This window comes from Ixodes scapularis, unplaced genomic scaffold, assembly GCF_016920785.2.
Source record: "Ixodes scapularis isolate PalLabHiFi unplaced genomic scaffold, ASM1692078v2 PGA_scaffold12__126_contigs__length_90152505, whole genome shotgun sequence".
NCBI lineage: Eukaryota > Metazoa > Arthropoda > Arachnida > Ixodida > Ixodidae > Ixodes > Ixodes scapularis.
This window is the reverse complement of record NW_024609838.1, coordinates 34685444-34707079: the sequence shown is the minus strand read 5'-3', so window position 1 is coordinate 34707079 and position 21636 is coordinate 34685444. Positions and strand designations below refer to the sequence as shown.

The 21636-nt window shown below is 50.5% G+C and overlaps 1 protein-coding gene and 1 pseudogene across 1 annotated transcript; both read right to left on the bottom strand.

Annotated features, from left to right (window-relative positions):
* Positions 1-12719: 12719 nt before the first annotated feature.
* LOC115308317 lies at positions 12720-14865 on the bottom strand. The gene is made up of 2 exons (XM_040208501.3): positions 13156-14865; positions 12720-12839 (listed from the first exon to the last, which is right to left on the bottom strand). The coding sequence occupies exons 1-2, from the start codon at positions 14416-14418 to the stop codon at positions 12807-12809; spliced, it is 1296 nt and encodes a 431-aa protein (XP_040064435.2). The 5' UTR covers positions 14419-14865; the 3' UTR covers positions 12720-12806.
* Positions 14866-16400: 1535 nt separating this feature from the next.
* On the bottom strand, positions 16401-21000 carry LOC121835200 (annotated as a pseudogene).
* Positions 21001-21636: the final 636 nt, after the last annotated feature.

Below are 21636 nucleotides of genomic sequence, written 5' to 3'. Positions count from 1 at the left end.
GTCGCGGCGCTCTCGTGTCGTTGCGCTCTCGTGGCGCCCTCCCATTTCCGTGTACGTCCGTCGTGGCCCGCTAAACTTGGCGGAAAAATTTCCGCCAAGTGTTTCGTGACGTTATGATGCTACACTTTGACGTGATGCCATGTGACTTCAAGCATTCTCCCTCCAAAATCAGTAGCGAACATTTCTCCGCTAAATTTAGCGCGAATTCAGTGCCAGTCATTGTGCCACGTGACGTCGGAGCGTCGGATGAGCACCACCCTCTAAATTTAGCGCGGCAGTGCAATGCCACAGAAGACACGGTGTGCCCTACAAACATGACGACATCTGCGGACACGCCTCAGCATGTATCCTTTATACATGATTCGAACATGCCTGCAAACCCCGTTTGCATGACCAATGGGACCGTAGAAGCAAACACACCTCATACGGTGTGTGCAGATTGCCTTCTCCATGGCGTATTAGCAGTGGGACGACGGCTTAGCTTTGTGCAGTAGTGTTCAACGCCTCGGCTCTTGCAGAAGTTCATTTTCAGGCAATCTGCGGGCATGAAACTATTATCCAAGACCTATACGCTAGAACTTCATGTTCTACTTCGATTTTTTTTTTCAATAGCCCTCCTGCATGCTCTTGGAAAAAAAATAACAGAAAAAAAAAACACTTGGTATTTGTGTTTATAAGTTATAAGGGACCGTAGAATGAAAAGCAGCTGGAGCACGGTGGAGCGAAAGCTCGAGCTGTAGGACCTAGAGATTTTGAGTTCAGCCCCTACTTCTGACCGTTTCTATCTGGCTGAGCAGAGTACCGGTGTGCGATCGTGTATCACTACTGCGTGATGCACGTTGGAGATCTCAGGATAGCAGTGGTACTGTACCGGCTAAATTTCTCATCCATAGCGTAGACATTAGGCGCCCACTGTGGCTGACTTCCCGCTGTCTTAGCATACACAAAACACAATTACTCCTTACTCAGGTGTGTTTGCAGTCACATACATTCAAATTCAATGTCGTAAGTGTCTTACGAAGAAGGTAAGGGGAGAGGGCAAAAACAAAGAGGGTAATCAAGGTGGCTTGTCTATAGGTTGGCTCCTCTGAATTGGGGACAGGGCAAAAACAAAGAGGTTAATGTAGTGATCTGTGATAAGTGATTTTGCCACCAGATGGCGCAACGTGTGTTCTGTTTAGTATGCTTTGATGGTGAGTTTATCGGGTTGTCTTACCTTGTTGTTATGTGTGTTTATGCATCTATGATGTTACGTGACATATGTTAATAAAAGAGCCGCCGTCCGTCAGCGACGTCAGAGAACTACGGGACACCCAGCAGGCAACATGTCTTTGTCTCATTCTTCGTAAGCCCCGAACGCGCGGGGCCGCGGCTTCCTACCCGGCCACAATGAGTGCTGTTAGCGTCCTCTCCTTTCGTACCGCCGTGTAGAGGAGATTACTACAGTTAACCAGGGTGAAAAAGGAAGGAAAGATAGAGCAACGACGAGGATACCGAGACTCACCCTGCGGCATTCCGGAACCTCTGTGGTCTTTCTCTGAGGCCTTTTCCCCGTAGTTGGGCCTGAGGTGGCTCCCTACACCGGACACAAGTCGAGAGTCCTTGTCAGCAGGAGGAACGTCATCCTTGTCGGTAGTCGGACGTCGACGGGCACCCTGTTCTTCACTACGCTGTGCCTGGCTTCTTCGCGCCTCTCGAAGTTGCACTTGCCCGGCGACTTGTAGCTGCGCACTTGGCACGAACAGGTATTTTGACCGGTGTGGTGCAGTCCGGGACTCCTGGCCGATCGAAGCGTTCCGGGCAGAGCTGGCACCGATACGAGCGGTCCGCGAGATGCACCAGGTACTTGTGCTGATCCAAGCTAAACTGATACCTGAAGCCCTGGCCGCAGCATCGCCGTCCGTCGACAGCGAAGGGCTCTTACTGGCCAATCAACCGTCTTTATTTCTTCATTAGAATTTGCTCTCTGCTCGTAGATAGGGATGACAGCGTGATCATGTGGCAAATGATGAATGTATGACTGATCGAAGGGGCTTGCAGCTTCTGTAATGGTCGCGTGGGGCCATTACGGGTGGGTGGTAAGAGACATGGAAAGCTAGGATAAAAACAGCGCCCCGAAAGGCCTGTAAAGATGCTGGAAAGGCTTACATTGCCGTGGCGCGTGGGACGCGAGATGGTCGGTGGCCGGGGACCAAGCGGGCACACCGGTAAAGAAAGACACGACACGCCAGCTCGGAGTTTCGATCAAGACTGCTTGTATTTTCAATAAAGAGTTTTAGTAGACCGTTTTCATCTTCCGCTCCGCTCTGAGGGTGCCAAACTGCGCATGCGCGGCCCGCTTCATCGGAATGGAAAGCGGAGGTCCAAAAACGCGTTTTAGTAGGGAGTTTTAGAATACCGCACGCTAAAGCTTTGTGTACGCAAAGAATAGCGTCGTCGCCACTGCGCATGCTCCGAACGCAAACCAGGTTTTGCGCTTTGCGTGCGCAATTTTAGCGTGCGCTATTTCTCGGAAATAGCGGGCGTACGCAAAGATTCTTTGCGCTTCTCCAAGGAGGATTCGTGATGAGAAGTTGGCTAAAGCCAAGACGAGCACAGTTAAAAAAAATGGCGGCTTCCAGGATTATGCCGGCGGCTGTTTTGGCGGCGTCGTGAGTTCGACGTCGGCGGCATCCTCGCGACTGCAATTTTCAATACGGGACGACATTGTACTCGGTTTGGCAGCGATCACCGGCAACTTGATGCTTGCGACGCGCGAACATTTCACGGCGAACGAACGATGTGCGAAGGTCAGTACACGAGACCTCTCTTGCCGAGGCGACGCAAGCGGACACGACCGGTCAACCGCTCGCGTCGCGTTCTCATGTTTAAACAAATTAAAATGCTACTCTGGACCAATAAACTCGTTTTTTTTCTAAAGTTACACCATTTCGTGTGTGAAATAAAAATTGTTACCCTATCTTGGTGGCGTCGCAAGCGCGAGATGCTTGGGCTTTTGCGTCGCGGCGGAGAAACGCTATTCTAAAACTATCCTGCGTCGCGTGCGCTAATACAAGCGCTAAATTTAGCGCTAGCGTGCGCTAAAATTGCGTACGTTATTCTAAAACTCCCTAGTAAAGCGTTTTTCTTCACCGTAACCCCCCATTCACACTGGAAGCGGATCCGCGTTCGCGAAGCGGTTGTGAAAGCGGTTCTATAAAGATCCATGCAATTGCACGCGCATTTGATGTCATCGTGTGCGCGTGCAATTGTACTGAATCCTTATACAACCGCGTTCGCAACCGCTTTGCGAACGCGGATCCGCTTCCAGTGTGAATGGGGGGTAAGAGCGTTTTGAGCAGGTTCGAAAATTTGCTTGCGTAGCCCCACAAGTGGACGTTTATAGTACTAGTAAGACAAAAAAACCTAAGCGTTAACACCAAGAGAGTAAAACGGAGCGTGATTGTAGAGGTAGTAAAAACGAGGGCGACAATAATAAACACAGAAGAGTAGGGACACACCCGAAAATATATTAACCTATAAAAGATAAATACAATCGTTCCACCTTGTGTGCGAGTGAAGCCGAAGGTATAAGCATGAGCATGTTGCTCTAAACGGTACTTGCACTGCACGAGCGCGCGTGCTTATCAAGGACGCTGAAAGGCCGGCACTCGCTCTTGTAGCTTCTGCTCCACTCGATTTAAAATGAAACATATTTACTTATTCGAAGTAGAAAAATAAGAGAAAAGGACGAAGTTTGCGCATTACATCCTTTTGCGTAGTACGAGTACAGTGTTGCTCAAGGCAAGGCATCTGCACGATGAATCCCCGCTGTTCTCAAGGAAGGAGACTTCTACTAACGAGATTAAGCTGGCGAGACATCGAATCTATGATTCGTATCCCTCGTGCTTCAAGCGCCGAAGCTTCCTTTCCGAACGCGGTTTGCTGGATATTTCCAACGTAGAAAAGAAACCCTTTAGGAAGCTATCCTGCTTAAAGAAGGACCTGGCTGTTCTGCATGCGGGCCTCCAAATACTAGCACGCGACAGATCGGCGCAGGGTGTTGCCAATCTGGCGAGACGCTTTGCATGGTTCTTCCTCGACTGGCCTATCCCAACCGTCTGTTCGTACTTGGATGAGCGTTTGGACGGAACTTGTCGGTGTTCTTCAGTTCTGTGAACCTTATCGTGGGTCACATCAACGAGAGGTTCGGCCACCTGCTCGCTGACATGAACAAACATAGGTGGTTGACCCTGGCGAAACTAGAGCCTGGGCTCACAGGTGAGACCCTGCATGGTTTGTGTAAATTTCGCATTTCCATTGTTTCTAGCACAGCTGCTCTGTCTGGTGAAAAGTTACCTTTTTCTATACGCCAAAGGTGTACATGGGCAGTGTCAGGAGAAGTCACGACGAGCGCGTTCGTAATCTATGAGTATTAGTAGGCCACTGTTATGAGCCCTCTTTGCTCTACTTTACGCTCTGCGAGAAGCATCGTCCCCACCGCGCATGCGTGGCCCGCTCTGAGTTGGAGCGTATAGTTAGCGGAGTGAGCGTGCGCTCCGCTTCACAAGTTGTAGAGCGGACTGCCCTCAGCGTCCTTAGCGTGATTGCTTAGATCTCAAGATGGCTACACTTAGTCAATACACGTCGATGTTTTTGACCGTGACCTCAGCTTGAAAGAGGTCGAATCAAGAAGTAAAGCGTACGCCCCGCGCGTAAAAAGTAAACCATTTGATTTGAGTTCTATGTAACACAAAACAGCATAATCAAACCAAGTGAACAAGTATCACTTTGCAACCAGCACGGCGTCGGTGAAGTCGTCGCGTTTTGTGGACGTCCAATGGCTATGCAGTCAGATGTACGGGTGCGCGTGCTTGAACGCCGATTATATCTGTGCATGCGCCCTCCTGTCGAAAATGCCACTGAAAGCTGACCACGAGCATAGCGCTCGCAAGCTGCACCAAAGAAACCATTCCCCCTCTCAGCTTTATTTATTCACACTCACTCGCAACTTTTGAATTGTTTAACTTTCCTCAAGAAATGTTTGCATTGGATTTCCTTGGTAGATTTAGAAAATAATAGAAACTTGAATGCAGCCTTTTTAAAAGTGCAACCCATGGTGCCGCTAGTCTTCGACGCCGCCTTATTTTGGCCAAGCGTCTAGGGAGCAAGAGAGCTACGTCATTGTTTGTCGCGGATGCGAGTTTAAATGTATTAGACACGAATGCTGCGTCAATATTGAATATGAAATGGGTTCTAGTCACAAGTCTAGCACTAAAAGCGATGCCCAAAATATGGCGGCCGAATATGTTATCCGGTGGTGTTTTGAAAAGAGTTACCCATAACGGTCGAAAGAATATTCCACGTCAATTTTTTGTCTGGTGAAAACCAGACAGGCATAAACAATGCAAAATTTAGCAAACACAACCCTGGACTTCTAAGCAATAGTGGTAGATTAGAACAGTTTTCAGAAGTTTAGTTTTGAATTCCGGCGTAGCGGGCCTCGCATGCTCTGTTTGACGGCCTCAAACCTTATCAGAATTAAGCAACAACTATATATACATATATATATTAATTTACGATACCCAGTTTTTTACAACCCTACAATGGAAATACACTTTATCTTAGAGGATTAACAAGTCCCATATTACATGTTTTGGTAGTGTTTAAATACTGCCGTGTTGTTAGAGTGTTTTTCTTTGTCTTTTTTATTAGGCCGTCAAGGACAAGGGAACACTCCTGAACAACTGTTGGGGTTTTGTAGACCGCACAGCATGCCCATATGCCCTCCATCAAAAAAATTAGAAGAAGACCACAAGAGGGTGCTCGTCGTGAAGCACCAGGCAGTGATGTGCGCAGATGGCATAATTTGACGGCTGGACGAAACCTACAAAGACCATGGGCATTTTTTCGTTTGTTTAATATTAGAATGCATAAAATTATCACAGGAAATCATGTTCAAGCTTTTGTACTGAGCGAAATACCTGTCCAACTGGGCTGAAAGGCATCTAGAAATATTTTAATAAAAAACATTTACTAACGACTCCCATTTTACTTCTCAGATGTGCGTGTGAATATTGCATCTAACCAAATTACAGTGTTACTGTTGAATTCAGCATTGTAAGGGTAGACTATGTTGCGTGGCCTTCTATTGCAAGAAAAGACCGTAGCACAAGTGAGGCAGAAACTGGGCAGGAGCTTAAGCTGAAAAACGGACTTTCATAAACGCACAAAAGAAATAAAAAAGTGTATAGTCAAGCAAAATGGTTTCATGTCACCCCCCAAGGCAGATACATACACTGCGCTCCACTGTTAATACGAACATAAAAAAATCGCCTTTATTTGCAGTTTATTTCTTTGACAGCTATTGAAAAAGCTGAAAATTTGTTGCTCAGATTAGTGCCCCAAACGAGCGCTTTATTCCACACCAATAGGCAAATGTTAGCCCCTCGAATTTAAGGGGAAAAATGAAAACAGGGTATTGAATGCTCCCGCTAACAGTGTCGCGCAGTGTACATAAACACCAAGGCACCATATCACAAACCGAAGCATACGAAGAAGAAAAGACTCATTTCATTGGGAAAAAAAAGTAGAGATATAAATGAAGCACTCGCTTTCGCTAATTTTCACTGTCTTGCTGCCTGAAGTAACCAAACAAAATATCAGTCCGTTTGCCGACTGCTTTAGTCTTTGGTCTTTAACCTTTAATTTTTGGCTCTGGAGAGCCGCGGCACCGCGGAAAGCAGCAGCCCGTACCACCGAGGCCCGCGGTGCCGCGTCTAGGGAACATGGTAATGTGATGAGTATATACGTGCAAGATGACGACGACATGGGTTGTTGGTATTGGGGAGGGTGGCAGTCCGATTCGCAGAAGTCCAGACTTCGTGGAGGCGGGTTGGGCGGGTGAGCAGCGAGCTATGAGGATCTTGCAAGTCATTCGATCAATGCATGAAGGGGCACCAGGAACATGATGGCACTATTGCTCACTGGGGTCCACTGGGGTCAAAGAATCATGCTCCAAGGAGGTAGTCCAGCCGAAGTAGAAGCTGCCGCATCCGAGGAACCGAGGCCCAGGGCTCAGATTGAGACACCGCCGTCGCCCGGTGTGTCATCCTCTCAACGTCGTCGTCGTCATCTCGCATAGAAAAATCGAGCCCGCTGGCTTAGACAAGGCAGCACCTGTTCCCACCGTTCAGGGGCCGTGAAAGGATGGCGGCCAGCGATTTCTCGAAGCAGCCAGAGGTTCTTGACTACCGTGAAACGTTTCCTGGGGGATGCCTTTTCAAACAAAGTCTGCGTAGCTTCTTAGTGCAGCGAGGTTCATAAGGGTCAAGCGCGCTCCCAAGCATGATTTCAAATAGCGAGCACCCACCTTTCCAGAAAAGCACCATCTAGTGAACCTTTACTGAGAGTGGAACGTGCTTCTCAAAATGGCGACGATAGCGGAGCTGACGCTCCACGCTCAAATCCCAGAGCGGGTCGCGCATGCGCGATGGCGACTCCGCTTTCCATAGAGCGGAGCGGGAAAGCGAAAACGGTCTACTAAAACTCTCTACTATCTACATCAATCAGAGCGTGCCGCTGTCATGCACGCGGCGCGCGGCACCATCTCAAATGCAGCTGAAAACGCCATTTAGATTAATTACAGCTCACTACATCTTCTCCTCCCTTAATAGAAAAATAAACGTTGGATAATTTATTAGGGAAGAGAAGAAAACAGCTTACTCCTTAAAGAAAATACAGAGTTCACGCACACACAAAAATCCTACCAACCAATCACTACAAGCAAAATTAATTGTGAAGTGGTCGAAGAAAATAAGGATAAAGAAGTACATTGGAGAGATACAATCATAAATGCTACACTTTGTACTATGTGTTATATTCTGCGCCGACGCGGCGGTGCTCTAAAGCCTGGCTACATTGGACGCAAGCGCCGGTGACTCACGTTCGACGTAGTCTGGAAACTACATGCCCCGAGCGGACCTGGACGGTCGCCGGAGCGAGAAGAAAGGACAACCAACGGATTCAGGAGCGGGGCGAACACTGGCCGATGAGGCCGCAGATCACGCGCGGCTCATGCCGTCGCGTGCTGTCCTTTTTTATTGTTTTACATGGATGCACGAGATGGCTACTTTAAAAAGGAGATGTCAAGTAGCGCCATCTCGTGCAAATCAAAATACTACATTCTCCCTCCCTTAAAAAAAAATAAGAAATTTGTGGGAGGAAGACTTACGTTATACATTCGTTATGTGAAAAAAAAATAACGAAAATCAAAACACTTCACCACCCGAAAATTGCGTTATTTCACTGGAAATATTGGTTTTAAAATTGTTCGTTGAAACAAAAAAAAAAAAATATGAAATTCGCAAAAGATTGCTCATAAACGTTCTTTGTGTGCACGACACGGAAAATTCAACAAAATCCTAAGCAAGTCATCCGAACAAAACGGGTTTTCACTGAAAGTTCAGGTTGCATCATACTAGTCACGTGACGATCAAAATTTCATTCCAAGAGTCATATTTCAACTTAGAGCACTCTCATCTCTCCTCCTCCTGGGAAGAAAATGAAACATCCAACCATACCTATTTTAATGTCCATGACACATTGTAGTGTTGACTGTTAGTTTGTTAGTTTGGTTATTGTTTAGAATATTGTGTTTGTCATGGACATTTTTACCTTGGCCAAGGTTTGGCTATAACAGTGATATGCTTTTAATGTTCTATATCTACCCAAAGTTTATACCAAAATGACCTTTTACGAAAACATAACTACAAAAGTCTTAGTCACTGTACTCCGAATCTGACTAAAATTATCATCGCCAAGTGCAAGAATATAGTCTTTGAACTTCAGCGGAAGTCTTCTCTGGCGTATTGGCCGACCTTGCCTCGCTGGTGGTAGAGGAGCTGTAGATGGCTCGGAGATCGTGGGTGGTGTGTGGCGCGTCTGCCAGGGAGACGGGGGTGGTGTGTGGAACTCGGTCGTGAGTTCTTCCACTGAATCCTCAAGTGGAGGCATAGGTGGCGTACTCGTTTCTGGCGACGGCAAAACGAGCAGTTCTGCCCGTGTGTCTGGGCACACTGCCAGATCGGAGACAGGTAGTTGCTCTGCAACCACGGACTCTGGTGATGACCCTGGCACAGCGTCCGGAGCAGCAACAACCACGGGCCCAGGAAGAGGCCTGACCGCCGGAACAGGACCGGGACCAGGCTCAGGGAGAGGCCTGACCGCAGCCTCAGGAACAGGCCTGACAAGCCTGTCAGGCTCCACAGACTGTCCAGCGTCTGCCACGGAAGCAGGGCAGAGCTCAGGTGCAGAGATCCCGATCATGTCGGGTACAGCCGACCCGAGATTCCCCTCGGAAACAGGAGCAGGGCCCCCAGGAACAGAGGCAGGCCCAGGGACAGCTCCAAGAACAGTTCCAGGAACAGGTCCAGGAACAGGCCCCGGTACAGCACGCGGAGCAGGAGACTCGGCCGCAGCAACCGGAACTGTAAACTTTGCCGCAGCAAACAGATCTGGCTCCTTGGGAGAACCCAGCGCTGCATGGCGAGGTGCACCTGCCATGGGTGCAGCAGATGAACCGGGTCTCCCCAAGAGACCAGACGCTGCGGGGTTACAGGAACCCTCCGGGCAAGAAAAGACAATTGGTACTTGGGACGTCGAAGTGCTTTCACGAACAGGGGTCAGTACAGGAACCACTGGAGTTGCAGGAGGTATATACAAGTCATCTTCGTCATCATCATCATCCCAACCGTAGTCAGGAACTTGTGCTGGAGGCAGCTGTATGGACTTTGCAAGCTTCGCTGCGTTCCATTTCCTACCGTCAGCGAGTTGATATGTAGCAGGTCCTAACTGTGCATGTATCCGTTGTGGTTCTGTATATGTACTCCGCAACTTGTTATGATGGGTGGGCTTGAATACGCGAACAGCCTGCCCAGGATGAAACTGAGGGTGTCGTACCGCTCTACGATGGTCAGAATAATCTTTCATGTTTTGTTGATAGCGCTGTACTCTTCCTTGTAGCTGAGCTCGACGTTCCAAGAGATCGTCAGGTACCGTCCTAGTCGGCATGCCTTGTACGTCTAGTCTAGACCGATGATTTCGTCCATGAAGGAGAAAGGATGGTGCAAATCCTGTTGCAGGATGTACCGTACGTCGGTACGCTTCCAGGTGGTCTCGGACGGCATCTGGAAGTGGACGACCTTGTACAACAGCTAACTGAAGGCACGACTTCAGGACTCGGTTAAATCTTTCCACCTGCCCGTTACATTGGGGGTGGTATAATGACGTTCTCCTATGTTTGATGCCATGTTGACGCAAGAAATCTTGAAATTCATGGGAGGTAAACTGTACTCCATTATCTGACACAATCTCGCAGGGCAGTCCCTCGCGTGAAAAAACGTTCTTCAAAAAGCTGATGACAGTCGCAGAAGTCACAGAAGACGTGGCTTGAACTTCTGGCCACTTGGAGTGGTAATCTACGAGTACCAAAAAAAACCTTTGACTGGCCGGTGCACGATCAACCGGGCCCACGATGTCGATTCCAAGCTTTTCCCAGGGCTGACTTGGAAACTGGATGGGCTGCAAGGGAGCCGGTGCAGCCTTCACTGGTTTGTCAGTAGCATGGCACACCGTGCAGTTCTGGATCTTGTTCTTTATGTGTTCATTCATCAACGGCCACCAGTAGTGTTCCCGGATCACACTTGTGGTTCTTGTGATCCCCTGATGAACTTCGTGTGCTACTTCCACGATCCGGTCTCGAAACTCGACAGGGACGACAAGTTTTTCTCCCTTGTACAAAATACCGTCGTACAGCGACAGTTGGTCTCTGACGTGATAGTAAGGCCGGAGATCTGGATTGGTTTTACTATCTTCAGGCCAAACCGAGGTAGTATAGCGGATGACTGAAGGAAGAACTATGTCATTGGCCGTAGCCTGTTGAAAACCGCCTTTCGACAAAGGAACCATTACGACGGAAACAACTTCCTCGTCGAATCTCATGCCCTCCTCAGTGTCAGACACTGGCAACCGTGAAAACGCGTCAGCAACGACGTTGGTGGCACCCTTCTGAAACTCCATTTTGAAATTGTAATTCAGAAGTCGGGAGGACCAACGAGTGATCCTTAGAGGACGGATTCCGGAACCTTTGTTGGACAGCAACGTGACCAACGCCTGATGGTCAGTACGAATGACAAAAGACCTTCCCCACAGATACACGTGCCACTTTTCACACGCCCAAAGACATGCGAGAGCTTCCTTCTCGCCCGTGGAATACCTTCGCTCTGCATCAGTTAGCGAGCGAGACGCGAAGGCTACAGGACGAAGCTGGCTACCATACTGCTGCTGCAAAACAGCACCGAGACCGTACTGAGAAGCATCTGTGGCCACGACGATAGGCAACGTCGGGTCAAACATGGCCAAAATTGGAGCTTCTTGGATGGAAGTCTTTACTTTCTGAAAACTGGCCTCGACTTCCGGAGACCAGTTGAAACGAACTCCTTTACGTAGGAGACGACGCATCGGTTCGACGACCGTGGAACAATGAGGGATGAACTTGCTGTAGTACTCTACCAGCCCTAAAAATGCTCTTAACTTCACTGCATCAGAGGGAGTTGCAAAATTTAGGACCGCATCTACCTTGGATGACAGGGGTGCTAAACCTTTCACGGAAAGATGGTGTCCCAAAAATGAGAGCTCCTGTACTTGGAAAACACCTTTACGGTTTAGCTTCATTCCTGCTTGGGAAATTCGAGACAAGACACGACGGAGATTCTCATCGTGCTCCTTCAAAGTGGATCCATAAACGATGATATCGTCCAGATAGAACTGAACGCCTGGACAATCCCTTAGGATTTTGGACATGAGTTGCTGGAAAGCTGCGGGTGCGGATGCCAGCCCGAAGCAAACTCTCTTAAAGCGAAATAACCCCTCGTGGGTAATAAAAGACGTGAGGTCACGACTCACCGGGTCGAGACGGACTTGATGGTAGGCGGACGCCAAATCCAGCTTGGAGAAGATCGCCGCTCCCCGTAGAGAGTTCAACAGTTCATTGATGCAAGGAAGTGGAAATGAATCAATGACAACGGCCTGGTTCGGAGCTCGTAGGTCCACACACATACGGATGTTGCCATCGGGCTTGCGGACGACAACAATAGGTGACACCCACTCGGAGGCTTCGACACGTTCAATTACGCCCTCTCGCTCCAGTTTGAAAATTTCTTCGGAAACCCGATCCCTTAGGGTCATCGGGAGGCGACGGAGCTTTGATTGGACTGGTGGAACTGTGTGCCGCACCTTGACCTTGTGCGAGTGATTCTTCAGCAGACCCAACCCCGGGCTAAAAAGATGTTCAAAATCTTCGAAGCCAGGTGGCAACTTGGATGCGTCTCGCTTCGAGGAACCACCAACAAGGCTCGTTGAAGGACTGGATTTCTCTGGATGACGCTGCATACCTTGGGGCGCTTGACTCCCCGGATGATATTGTGGACCGTGTAGTCCGTGACTCTCAGGACTGTGGAGCTCTTGACTCTCAGGATGACGTTGTGGATGATGGAGCCCTTGACTCTCAGGATGACGTTGCGGACTATGGGGCCCTTGACTCTCAGGATGACGTTGCGGACTATGGAGCCCTTGACTCTCAGGATGACGTTGCGGACTTGACTCGTCCTCGAAGACTTTAGGTGTGGTCTCTTCAGAGACCGATGAAGCAGGAGACGGGTTCTCCGCAAATGAAGGTCTGGAACTTGCCGCTGGTCGAGAACCAGGGACTTGCGATGCTTGACAGGACGACGCGGTGAACGGTCGTCGCTGCGGGTTGGGCATGGGCCTCACATCCCGCTGTGATGCTCCTCCTCCGTGAGCTGCATTCGCATACAAACACTCATGTTTAGCGCCATTCAACACCAGTTGCAACTCACGGACCGCGTCGATGCCGAGTAACGAACGTCCAGTCTTGGTTACGTAAAACTCCAACGTTGTCCAGCGGTTCTTAAAAATTACTTGTCCCACAAAACATCCAAGTACCGGAATGGTCTCTTGCAAATAGTGGACGAGAGGCGTCGACGGCGGATGTAACTTTATCCTCCGCTGCTTGTTAACTTCGTTAAACATGCGTTCATTTAGGATCGACACACATGAACCGGTATCAACAAGAAGACGAAGAGGGGTCCCATTTACCGTGATCTCGGCCATGAAGGCGTCACGACGCATGCTGCCGCCTTCTCGTCGCTCGGCCGTCCCGACGACCACAGGTTCCTCCGTCAGCCTGACGCTTGGCAGCTCCTCAGGAGACAGCGACTGGCCGACCACGTTCACCCGGCCGGGCCGGTCCCCTCTGAACTGTCTGTCGGCGAAGGTCCGCCGAGTACCACGGCCTTGAACCGGGAACGATGCCTGTCGCCGATCGTAGGTGAAGGCAGCCGCCGGCGGGCGACGACTCCGACACGCCACTGCAAAGTGTCCCCACTTTCCACATAAGAAGCATGTCGCTTGAGACGCCGGGCAAACCGCTCGATCATGACGGCGGCGTCCACAGAAGTAGCAGGCGTCGTCTGCTCCGATCCCACCCGTCCGAGGCGGAGCGGGCTCACGCCCACGCTGAGGCTGGAACACCCTCGCCGGAAAACGGGGCACGTGACCGGAGGCCACCGGAGCCCAAGGCATCCTGGGTCCAAGCTGCGACGGGGGGTAGCCAGGTTGAGGCCAGGGAGGGTAGCCGCTGTAGCCATCTTGCCCATGCTCGATGAAAGAAGACGACGCTTGGCCGCCATCTTGTGTTGCTGCCGTTTGACGTTTCTCGATCTGGACACGCTGGACTTCTGCCGCGACCGGGACTTGCGACTCTCGCCGCCGAAAACTTGCGGCCGTCTTCGCTCTCTGCTCGTACTGGCGAGCGATCTGGATAGCCCGCGACAGCGTTGGCAGCTCGCTGCCCTCGCACTCCTGCAGAACGCGATCCTGAACGCGTCTGGACTCCAGGCCTTCCAAGAAAACCTCGCAAAGTCTTTCATCGAGCGCGTTCCCCAGAGCACAAAACGAAGCCTGATGGCGCAACACGGCAAGAAACTCAGTTACCGACTGGCCAGGACGTTGGAACAAACCGCGCAGCTTCTGGCGTTCAAGCGCGATACTACCCGAAAACTCAAAATGCTTCTCGACTGCCTCCAGAAAAACCTGGAACTCGTCAGTCCCCTCCACCGCAACCGTCTCGTACAGCTGAAATGCATCCACGATGCGCTGGCCCTCAGTGCCCAACAGCGAAAACAGGATGGCTTTTTTTCGGAACGGTTCTACGAGATGCAACGCCGACGCGTCAAGAAAAGTCAGAAAAGCACGCTTCCATGCCGGCCAAGCTACTATCGGCGGACCGGGCACTGCCAAAAAGACGGCCGGCGGCGGGAACGCCGTTGGGCCGCTCGAAGACGAAGATGACGAAGTCATCTCACGATGAAAATGGAACGTACTGAAAACCTAGGCCTAATGCCTCCCCCCGAAACTCATCAAACGCGGCCTTTCCGCAAAATATGACTACCGTTCACCCGGAACAAAAAGGAATACATTTCATGAATACAGTTACGCGCCGGTTTCCTCAACCACTGACCCGCGACGCGGAGTGAAGCCCCCTCCCGAATCCCGGGTTACAAAAGAGGAAATGCTACATATTAAAACAAATATCCCATCCTCGTCGCCAAAATGTTATATTCTGCGCCGACGCGGCGGTGCTCTAAAGCCTGGCTACATTGGACGCAAGCGCCGGTGACTCACGTTCGACGTAGTCTGGAAACTACATGCCCCGAGCGGACCTGGACGGTCGCCGGAGCGAGAAGAAAGGACAACCAACGGATTCAGGAGCGGGGCGAACACTGGCCGATGAGGCCGCAGATCACGCGCGGCTCATGCCGTCGCGTGCTGTCCTTTTTTATTGTTTTACATGGATGCACGAGATGGCTACTTTAAAAAGGAGATGTCAAGTAGCGCCATCTCGTGCAAATCAAAATACTACACTATGTCGAGCACTTTTCAGTTAGATTGAAAAGTGCTCTCTTCACTGCAACCAAAAATGTCATCGTACTCCTTTAAAACAAAGAACTTTCAAAAATCGCGCAGTAAGCCGAGTCCTTCGAAACACGAATAACACTTTCACCTCTGCGAGTGAAATGAATGACTAGACCTTAGAAACCTAACGAATAACACTTTAAAAAAAAAACTCACGGTTTGACGAGTCATTTGAAACAAAGATTAACACTTTGACCATAACCTCTATGTACATAACATGGAAACCTGAAAATATACGTAAGGCAGTTCATCCAAAACTTCCATGTCCATAACATGAAAATTTGACATTTGAACACATATGAAAAATGCAAAATAACTGTCTGTTCACATCTATCCCATAAAAATACGGTGCACACGATGAAATTGCAAACCACTATGACTTAAGTCCCAGAGTTTTTAAGGAGCGTCCTTGGAGTATATATCCACTTGAAAGTCACGAAATTTTTGCGGGAAGTCGTCTACGCCGCGCGGGGCGTTGTGGTGTGCCCGATGGGGATAGTGGTGGAGTGTGATATGCCCTTGGTGGTGTGTCTGCACCACCGTCACCTGATGTAGGAGTCGATTCTTGGGTTGCCTCAGGACTTGATTCCAGGACTTCTGCTAAACCAGGAGCCACTGAAGGCTCGGAAAGTGTGGAGGTCTTTGGCCCAACGGAGTGCAGGGACTCCGCTGAGACCGTTGCGGAGCTAGATGACGGCAGCTCGCTCCAATACCCGAGTCCCAGTTGAGATGAACTTGATGCGGTGCTCAATATTGCACCGCTTGAAGGAACGGAAGGCTCAGGACCCTCCTGGAAAGCGAGCCTGAGGGCCTCCTGGAAAACTGCAGCCGGGGCAGCCGGCGGAACTGGTGGCTGGCTGCTGGCTTGATGGACTGGTACAGCAGCGCGGAAGGCCGCTTGGAAACCGGAATCAGGAACAGCACCGGGGACTGGGGTGGCGGGAAAGCCACCGAAAACCATCGCATCTTGCACGGTACAGGGTACCACGGAACTGGTACCGGGTACGCCAGGAACAGGGAGGGCACCGGGTACTATCGGTACGTGGGCAGCACCAGGGACCACAGCTACATGGGCTGCAGGAGCCGTATGATGTGGAACGACGCCTGGCACAGCAGGATCATGGGCGGCGCCGGGGGTCGCATGACTATGGGCACCAGGCGCCACAGCAATATGGCCAGGGCCGGGTGCCGCAGTAGCATGGGCGGCCACAGGGGCCGCAGTGGCATGGACGACCTCTTGGGCCGTCGGAACAGGACCGGCATCAGGGGCCGCAAAAACAGGACCGGCCGCAGGGGCAGGAACGGCAGCAGGGGCCGCATGGACAGGAACGGCAGCAGGGGCCGCAGAAACAGGAACGGCAGCAGGGGCCGCAGAAACAGGAACGGCAGCAGGGGCCGCAGAAACAGGAACGGCAGCAGGGGCCGCAGAAGCAGGAACGGCAACAGGGGCCGCACGGACAGGAGTGACGCTGGGGGCCGCAGCACGCAAAGTTGCAGGTGCCGGACCCTCAGGTGGCACATGGCCCAGGCTTATAGCTGGAGCCGCATTAGTTGAAGTGGGGAATATGTCATCATCCATAAGCCACCACGGCTGACGTTGGGGTGGTTTCAATGTTGTACGTGTCATTTTGTCTGCATTCCATATGGTTCCATCATCTAATCTATATGTGGCTGGCCCAACTTGTTCATGTATATGTTGCGGTGGAGCATATCTGTTGCGCATTTTCCCTCTAATGTTAGGTTTGAAAACCTTTACTGCTTGCCCAGGAGCTAAAACAGGGTGCTTGACTGCTCGACTGGCATCGGAATACTTCTTCATCTTAGTTTGATATTCCTTTACTCTATCAAGAAGCTCTTCCTGAACAACATGTGGAGGGATGGTGGACTCTGGGGTCCCTCGCCCTTGAAGATGCAGTCGCGTCCGGTGGTTGCGACCGTGTAAAAGAAATGCTGGTGTTTCTCCTGTCGCTGCATGGCGAGTACTTCGGTAAACACCGAGATATTCCGTAATGGCTTCAGAAAGCGGACGATGTTGGACGAGTGCCAACTGAATGACAGACTTAAGAACTCGACTGAATCGCTCTACCTGCCCATTAGCTTGGGGATGGTAGAGAGATGACTTCACATGTTTGATGCCATGCGTCTTCAAGAAATCGCTGAACTCCTTTGAAATAAATTGTGGACCATTGTCTGTCGTGATCTCTTGCGGCAAACCCTCGCGGGCAAAGACAGACTTCAAAAACTTTATGACTGTGGCAGTCGTGACGTTGTGGGCTGGTGCCGCTTCAGGCCACTTGCTGTGGTAATCTACCAACGTGATAAAAAATCTTTCCTGAGCAGGAGCTCGTTCAAACGGTCCAACAATGTCCATACCAAGTTTTACCCATGGACGAGTGGGAAATTCAACTGGTTGAAGAGGTGCGCGGGATGCCTTTGCAGGCTTATCTGTGGACTGACATACTGTACAGTTTTGAACTTTGGTCCTGACATGCTGATTTAGATACGGCCACCAGTAAAGTTTCTTGATGATGCTGGTGGTGCGCGAAATACCTTGGTGTGTTTCATGTGCTACATCAATGATCTGATCACGGAGTGTGGACGGGACCACTATCTTCTCTCCCTGGAACAACAATGCATGTGTGACTGATAGCTGGTCTCTTACAACGAAATATGGTTTGAACTCTGAAGGTAACTTGTCCTCTGAAGGCCACGTGTTGGAAAGATATGTTATGACAATTGGCAATACAGGATCTTTTGCAGTTTCTTCCTTGAATTCTTTTTCTGTGAGGCATGCACAGACGATTGAAACCACTTCCTCCTCAAAAGTCATGCCTTCATCGGTATCTGAAACCGGAAGGCGAGACAGAGCGTCGGCAACTACATTGTCGCTTCCTTTGCGATACTTCATGGTGAAATTGTAGTTAAAACGTCTAGCCGTCCAGCGACTGATGCGCCGTGGACGGACACCGGTCCCTTGAGTGGACATTAATGTGACGAGAGCTTGATGATCGGTGTGAATATCGAAGTGTCGACCCCAGAGATATACATGCCATTTCTCGCAAGCCCAGAGGATTGCGAGAGCTTCTTTCTCTCCTGCTGAGTACTTCCGCTCTGCTTCGGAGAGAGCGGGAAGCGAAAGCAACAGTCTTTAGTTGCTTCCCATGCTGGTGCTGGAGAACAGCACCTAGTCCGTAATTGGACGCGTCTGTGGAGACGACAACTGGAAGAGTGGGGTCGAACATAGCGAGAATGGGTGCCTGCTGAAGGCAGGACTTGACACTTTGGAAACTTGCCTCTACGTCGGACGACCAGACAAAAGATGTTCCCTTGCGCAGAAGCCTTCGGAGGGGTTCTACAAGAGTAGCACAATGAGGGACAAACTTACTGTAATATTGTACTAGACCTAGGAAGGCCTTCAACTGCGAAGGTTCTGACGGAACTGGAAAATTTAGGACCGCGTCTATCTTCGACGGAAGGGGTGCTAGACCCTCCGCAGACAGACGATGACCAAGAAATGAAAGTTCAAAAACATTGAAAACGGCTTTTCTATTGAGTTTCATGCCGGCCTCTCTAATACATTGGAGGACTTGTCTGAGGTTATTATCATGTTCTCTCTGGGAGGAACCATAGACAATGACATCGTCCAGATAAAACTGGACTCGCGGACAATGTTTTAATATCTTGGACATGACCTGTTGGAAGGCCGCTGGTGCAGACGCCAGACCGAAACAAACTCGTTTGAAACGAAAAAGCCCTTCATAAGTAATGAATGCTGTTAAGTCGCGACTCCTGGGGTCGAGACGGACCTGATGATAAGCAGACGCAAGGTCTAACTTAGAAAAATGAGAAGGTCCACTGAGGGAGTTCAGAAGCTCATCAATGTGCGGAAGCGGAAAAGAATCAATAACGACTGCCTGGTTTGGCGCCCGCAGATCGACACACATACCGGTTCCACCGTCTTTCTTCTTAACTACTACAATGGGGGACACCCATTCCGACGTGTTTACGCGCTCTATAACACCTTGGTGCTCTAGCTTCTGAATTTCTGCACTGACGGCATCACGCAACGTGATTGGTAAGGGGCGAAGTTTAGCCTGTACCGGCGGGACATGGTGCCGGACAGTGATTGTGTGAGTTTGGTTTTTAACTAACCCTAACTCAGGAGAAAAAAGATCCTCAAATTCTTCAAAACCAGAAGGTAACTTCGATGCATCGCTCACCGATGAAGGTTGCAAAGATGGTCCCGACGTCGACGGATCCCTTGAAGGCTGGTCTCCGAAGACGCCTCTACTGGAGTAGTATTCAGACGGTGTGGATGGCTGAGTGCCGTGAACAGTGGACAATGATGAAGGGTGCTTGCAGGGAGCACTTGGAGTACTCGGCGGAGGACTGGGCTCCGCCGCACCTGGGGACTGCGGAACTTCGGCCGACTTTACATGGCCTTGGATGGCTGCGCAAGAGTCCGCAGAATTGACATGGAAACATTTGAGTGGAGCACCCGACAAAATGAGACGAAGTCCATGCACGGCATCTGTCCCAAGCAGGGATCGGCCATTGCGAACAACGTAGAAAAGTGTCTCGGCGGATCTCTCTTTGAAACCGACTTTGGTCTGGAAACATCCCACGACTGGAATGGACCCTCGGAGGTAGTGCACAAGAGTGCGCGGTGGTTTCCTTAGCCGGATTTGCTGCTGGGAGTTAATTTTGTTAAACATGCTCTCGGAAAGTGTTGAAACTTCGGAGCCAGTATCAATGAGTAATGGTAATGTAGATTCATTCACCTGAACATCAGCGGTGAAATTCCGTGGGCGACTGTCGGCGCGTCCTTTTGGAAGGACTTCCGGTGACCCGACGGTACAAATTTTCGGCTGCTGCTCCTCTTCGTCAGAGAATGCCACGCTTCCATGGCTGGTTGTCTGGTTACGGCCAACTCCAAGCCGCTGGTACCGGCGACCCGACCACGTCTCGGCGGAAAGGCCAGCTGACGACGATCGGTGGCAGCAGACGATGGAGGAGAACTCCGGCAAACATTTGAAAAATGACCTAGTTTGCCACAAGAAAAACAGGACATTCCTGAAGCAGGACATTCCTCACGTGGATGGGGTCGGCGACCGCAGAATTGACATAACTCTGCCCCGTGTCCAAGAGCGCGCGCGCCCGGCGGAGCATCACGCGGTACTCGGCTCACGAAAGTGCGGGTGTGTGCCCGCGACTCGCGCCACTGGTGTTGCGGCGAGAAGGAAACATTTGCGGGGGAGCATGCCGCCGCTCTCCATTTTGATCTTGGATGTGCAAATTCGAATTCGATCGTCGGCCATCTTGTTCACGCTGAATAAAAACCCCATGTACGACCTGAACGGCGTGCGGCGTTCCAGAACGCGATAAACTGGAGGGAAATTGGCGGTACCGATCGCAATCTCGAGACGCCTGTTCGAACTGCTGTGCTAGAAGCACAATACGTTCGAGGCTGGGTAGTCCAGCTTCCGCAGACTCTCGGATTACCCGATCTTGTACCTCCGACGAATTTAAACCGGCCAAAAAGACTTCTGCGATGCGGTTTTCAAGGGACTCTCCGAAATCACAAAAATAACCAAGTTGCCTGAGTGCGCTAAGGTAGTCGAGGACGCTCTCTCCCGGGGATTGGACGCGGGTGAGAAATTGCCTGCGTTCGACGACAACGTTAGCTTTGGCAGCAAAATGCTCATCAAGTGCCGCTACGAGCTCATCAAATTCAGAAACGGCCGCGCTGCTGGCGGGGACTGTTGAAGGAAATGTCGAAACTATTCGTTGGCCTTCCAAGCCAAGCAACGCCCACAGTAGTGCGCGCTTGCGCTTCGGAGAGCTTTCATCTGCCTCTATGGCCACAAGATAATTGAAAAACGACGTTTTCCAACTTAGCCAAGGCTGCGCAGGGGCACCTGGCGTGGGAAGAAATGCTGGTAGCGTCGGTAAGGAAGCCGTCGCCATCCTCTTACCGTTGCGAGATAATGTTACAAAGATTGACAAAAGTATTAAAAATTTCACCCCAAATGAGAACGGGAACAATTTCCTGAGTTACAAAAAAGAGATGGACGCTTCCGTGCTGTGCGCACTACATGCGTGAAAGAAAAGAACCATTCGAACGCGTTACGCGTAACCACTACTGATTTTTGAAATGGAACGTTGACAGACGAAATGGAACGAGTGTCGCGATGCGTCGACATTATTTTATGTACTACATTTCGCACGGAAAAGATGTGGTGGATGCAAATATTCCAAAAGGACCTAACATTCTGAACGCTACAATATGAACTAACACACAAAAAGAAAACCATACATGCCGGTGTTGCCACCACTCATCTCCGGCACGGAGTCTGATCAAATGTTCACGAGAGGCGAAAATGGAAAAATGAAAGAAAAGACCTCGTCGCCAAAATGTAGTATTAAGCTCGTCGCCAAAATGTAGTGGTCGCGTGGGGCCATTACGGGTGGGTGGTAAGAGACAGGGAAAGCTAGGATAAAGACAGCGCCCCGAAAGGCCTGTAGAGATGCTGGAAAGGCTTACATTGCCGTGGCGCGTGGGACGCGAGATGGTCGGTGGCCGGGGACCAAGCGGGCACACCG

What these genes read in the sequence shown, in the direction of transcription:
- LOC115308317 (XM_040208501.3), bottom strand. Translation starts at nt 14,418, where the DNA reads ATGACTTCGTCATCTTCGTCTTCGAGCGGCCCAACGGCGTTCCCGCCG. An exon ending in CCTTCATGGCCGAGATCACG is followed by an intron (nt 12,840 to 13,155) that starts GTAAATGGGACC and finishes ATGCGAATGCAG; the next exon opens with CTCACGGAGGAGGAGCATCA.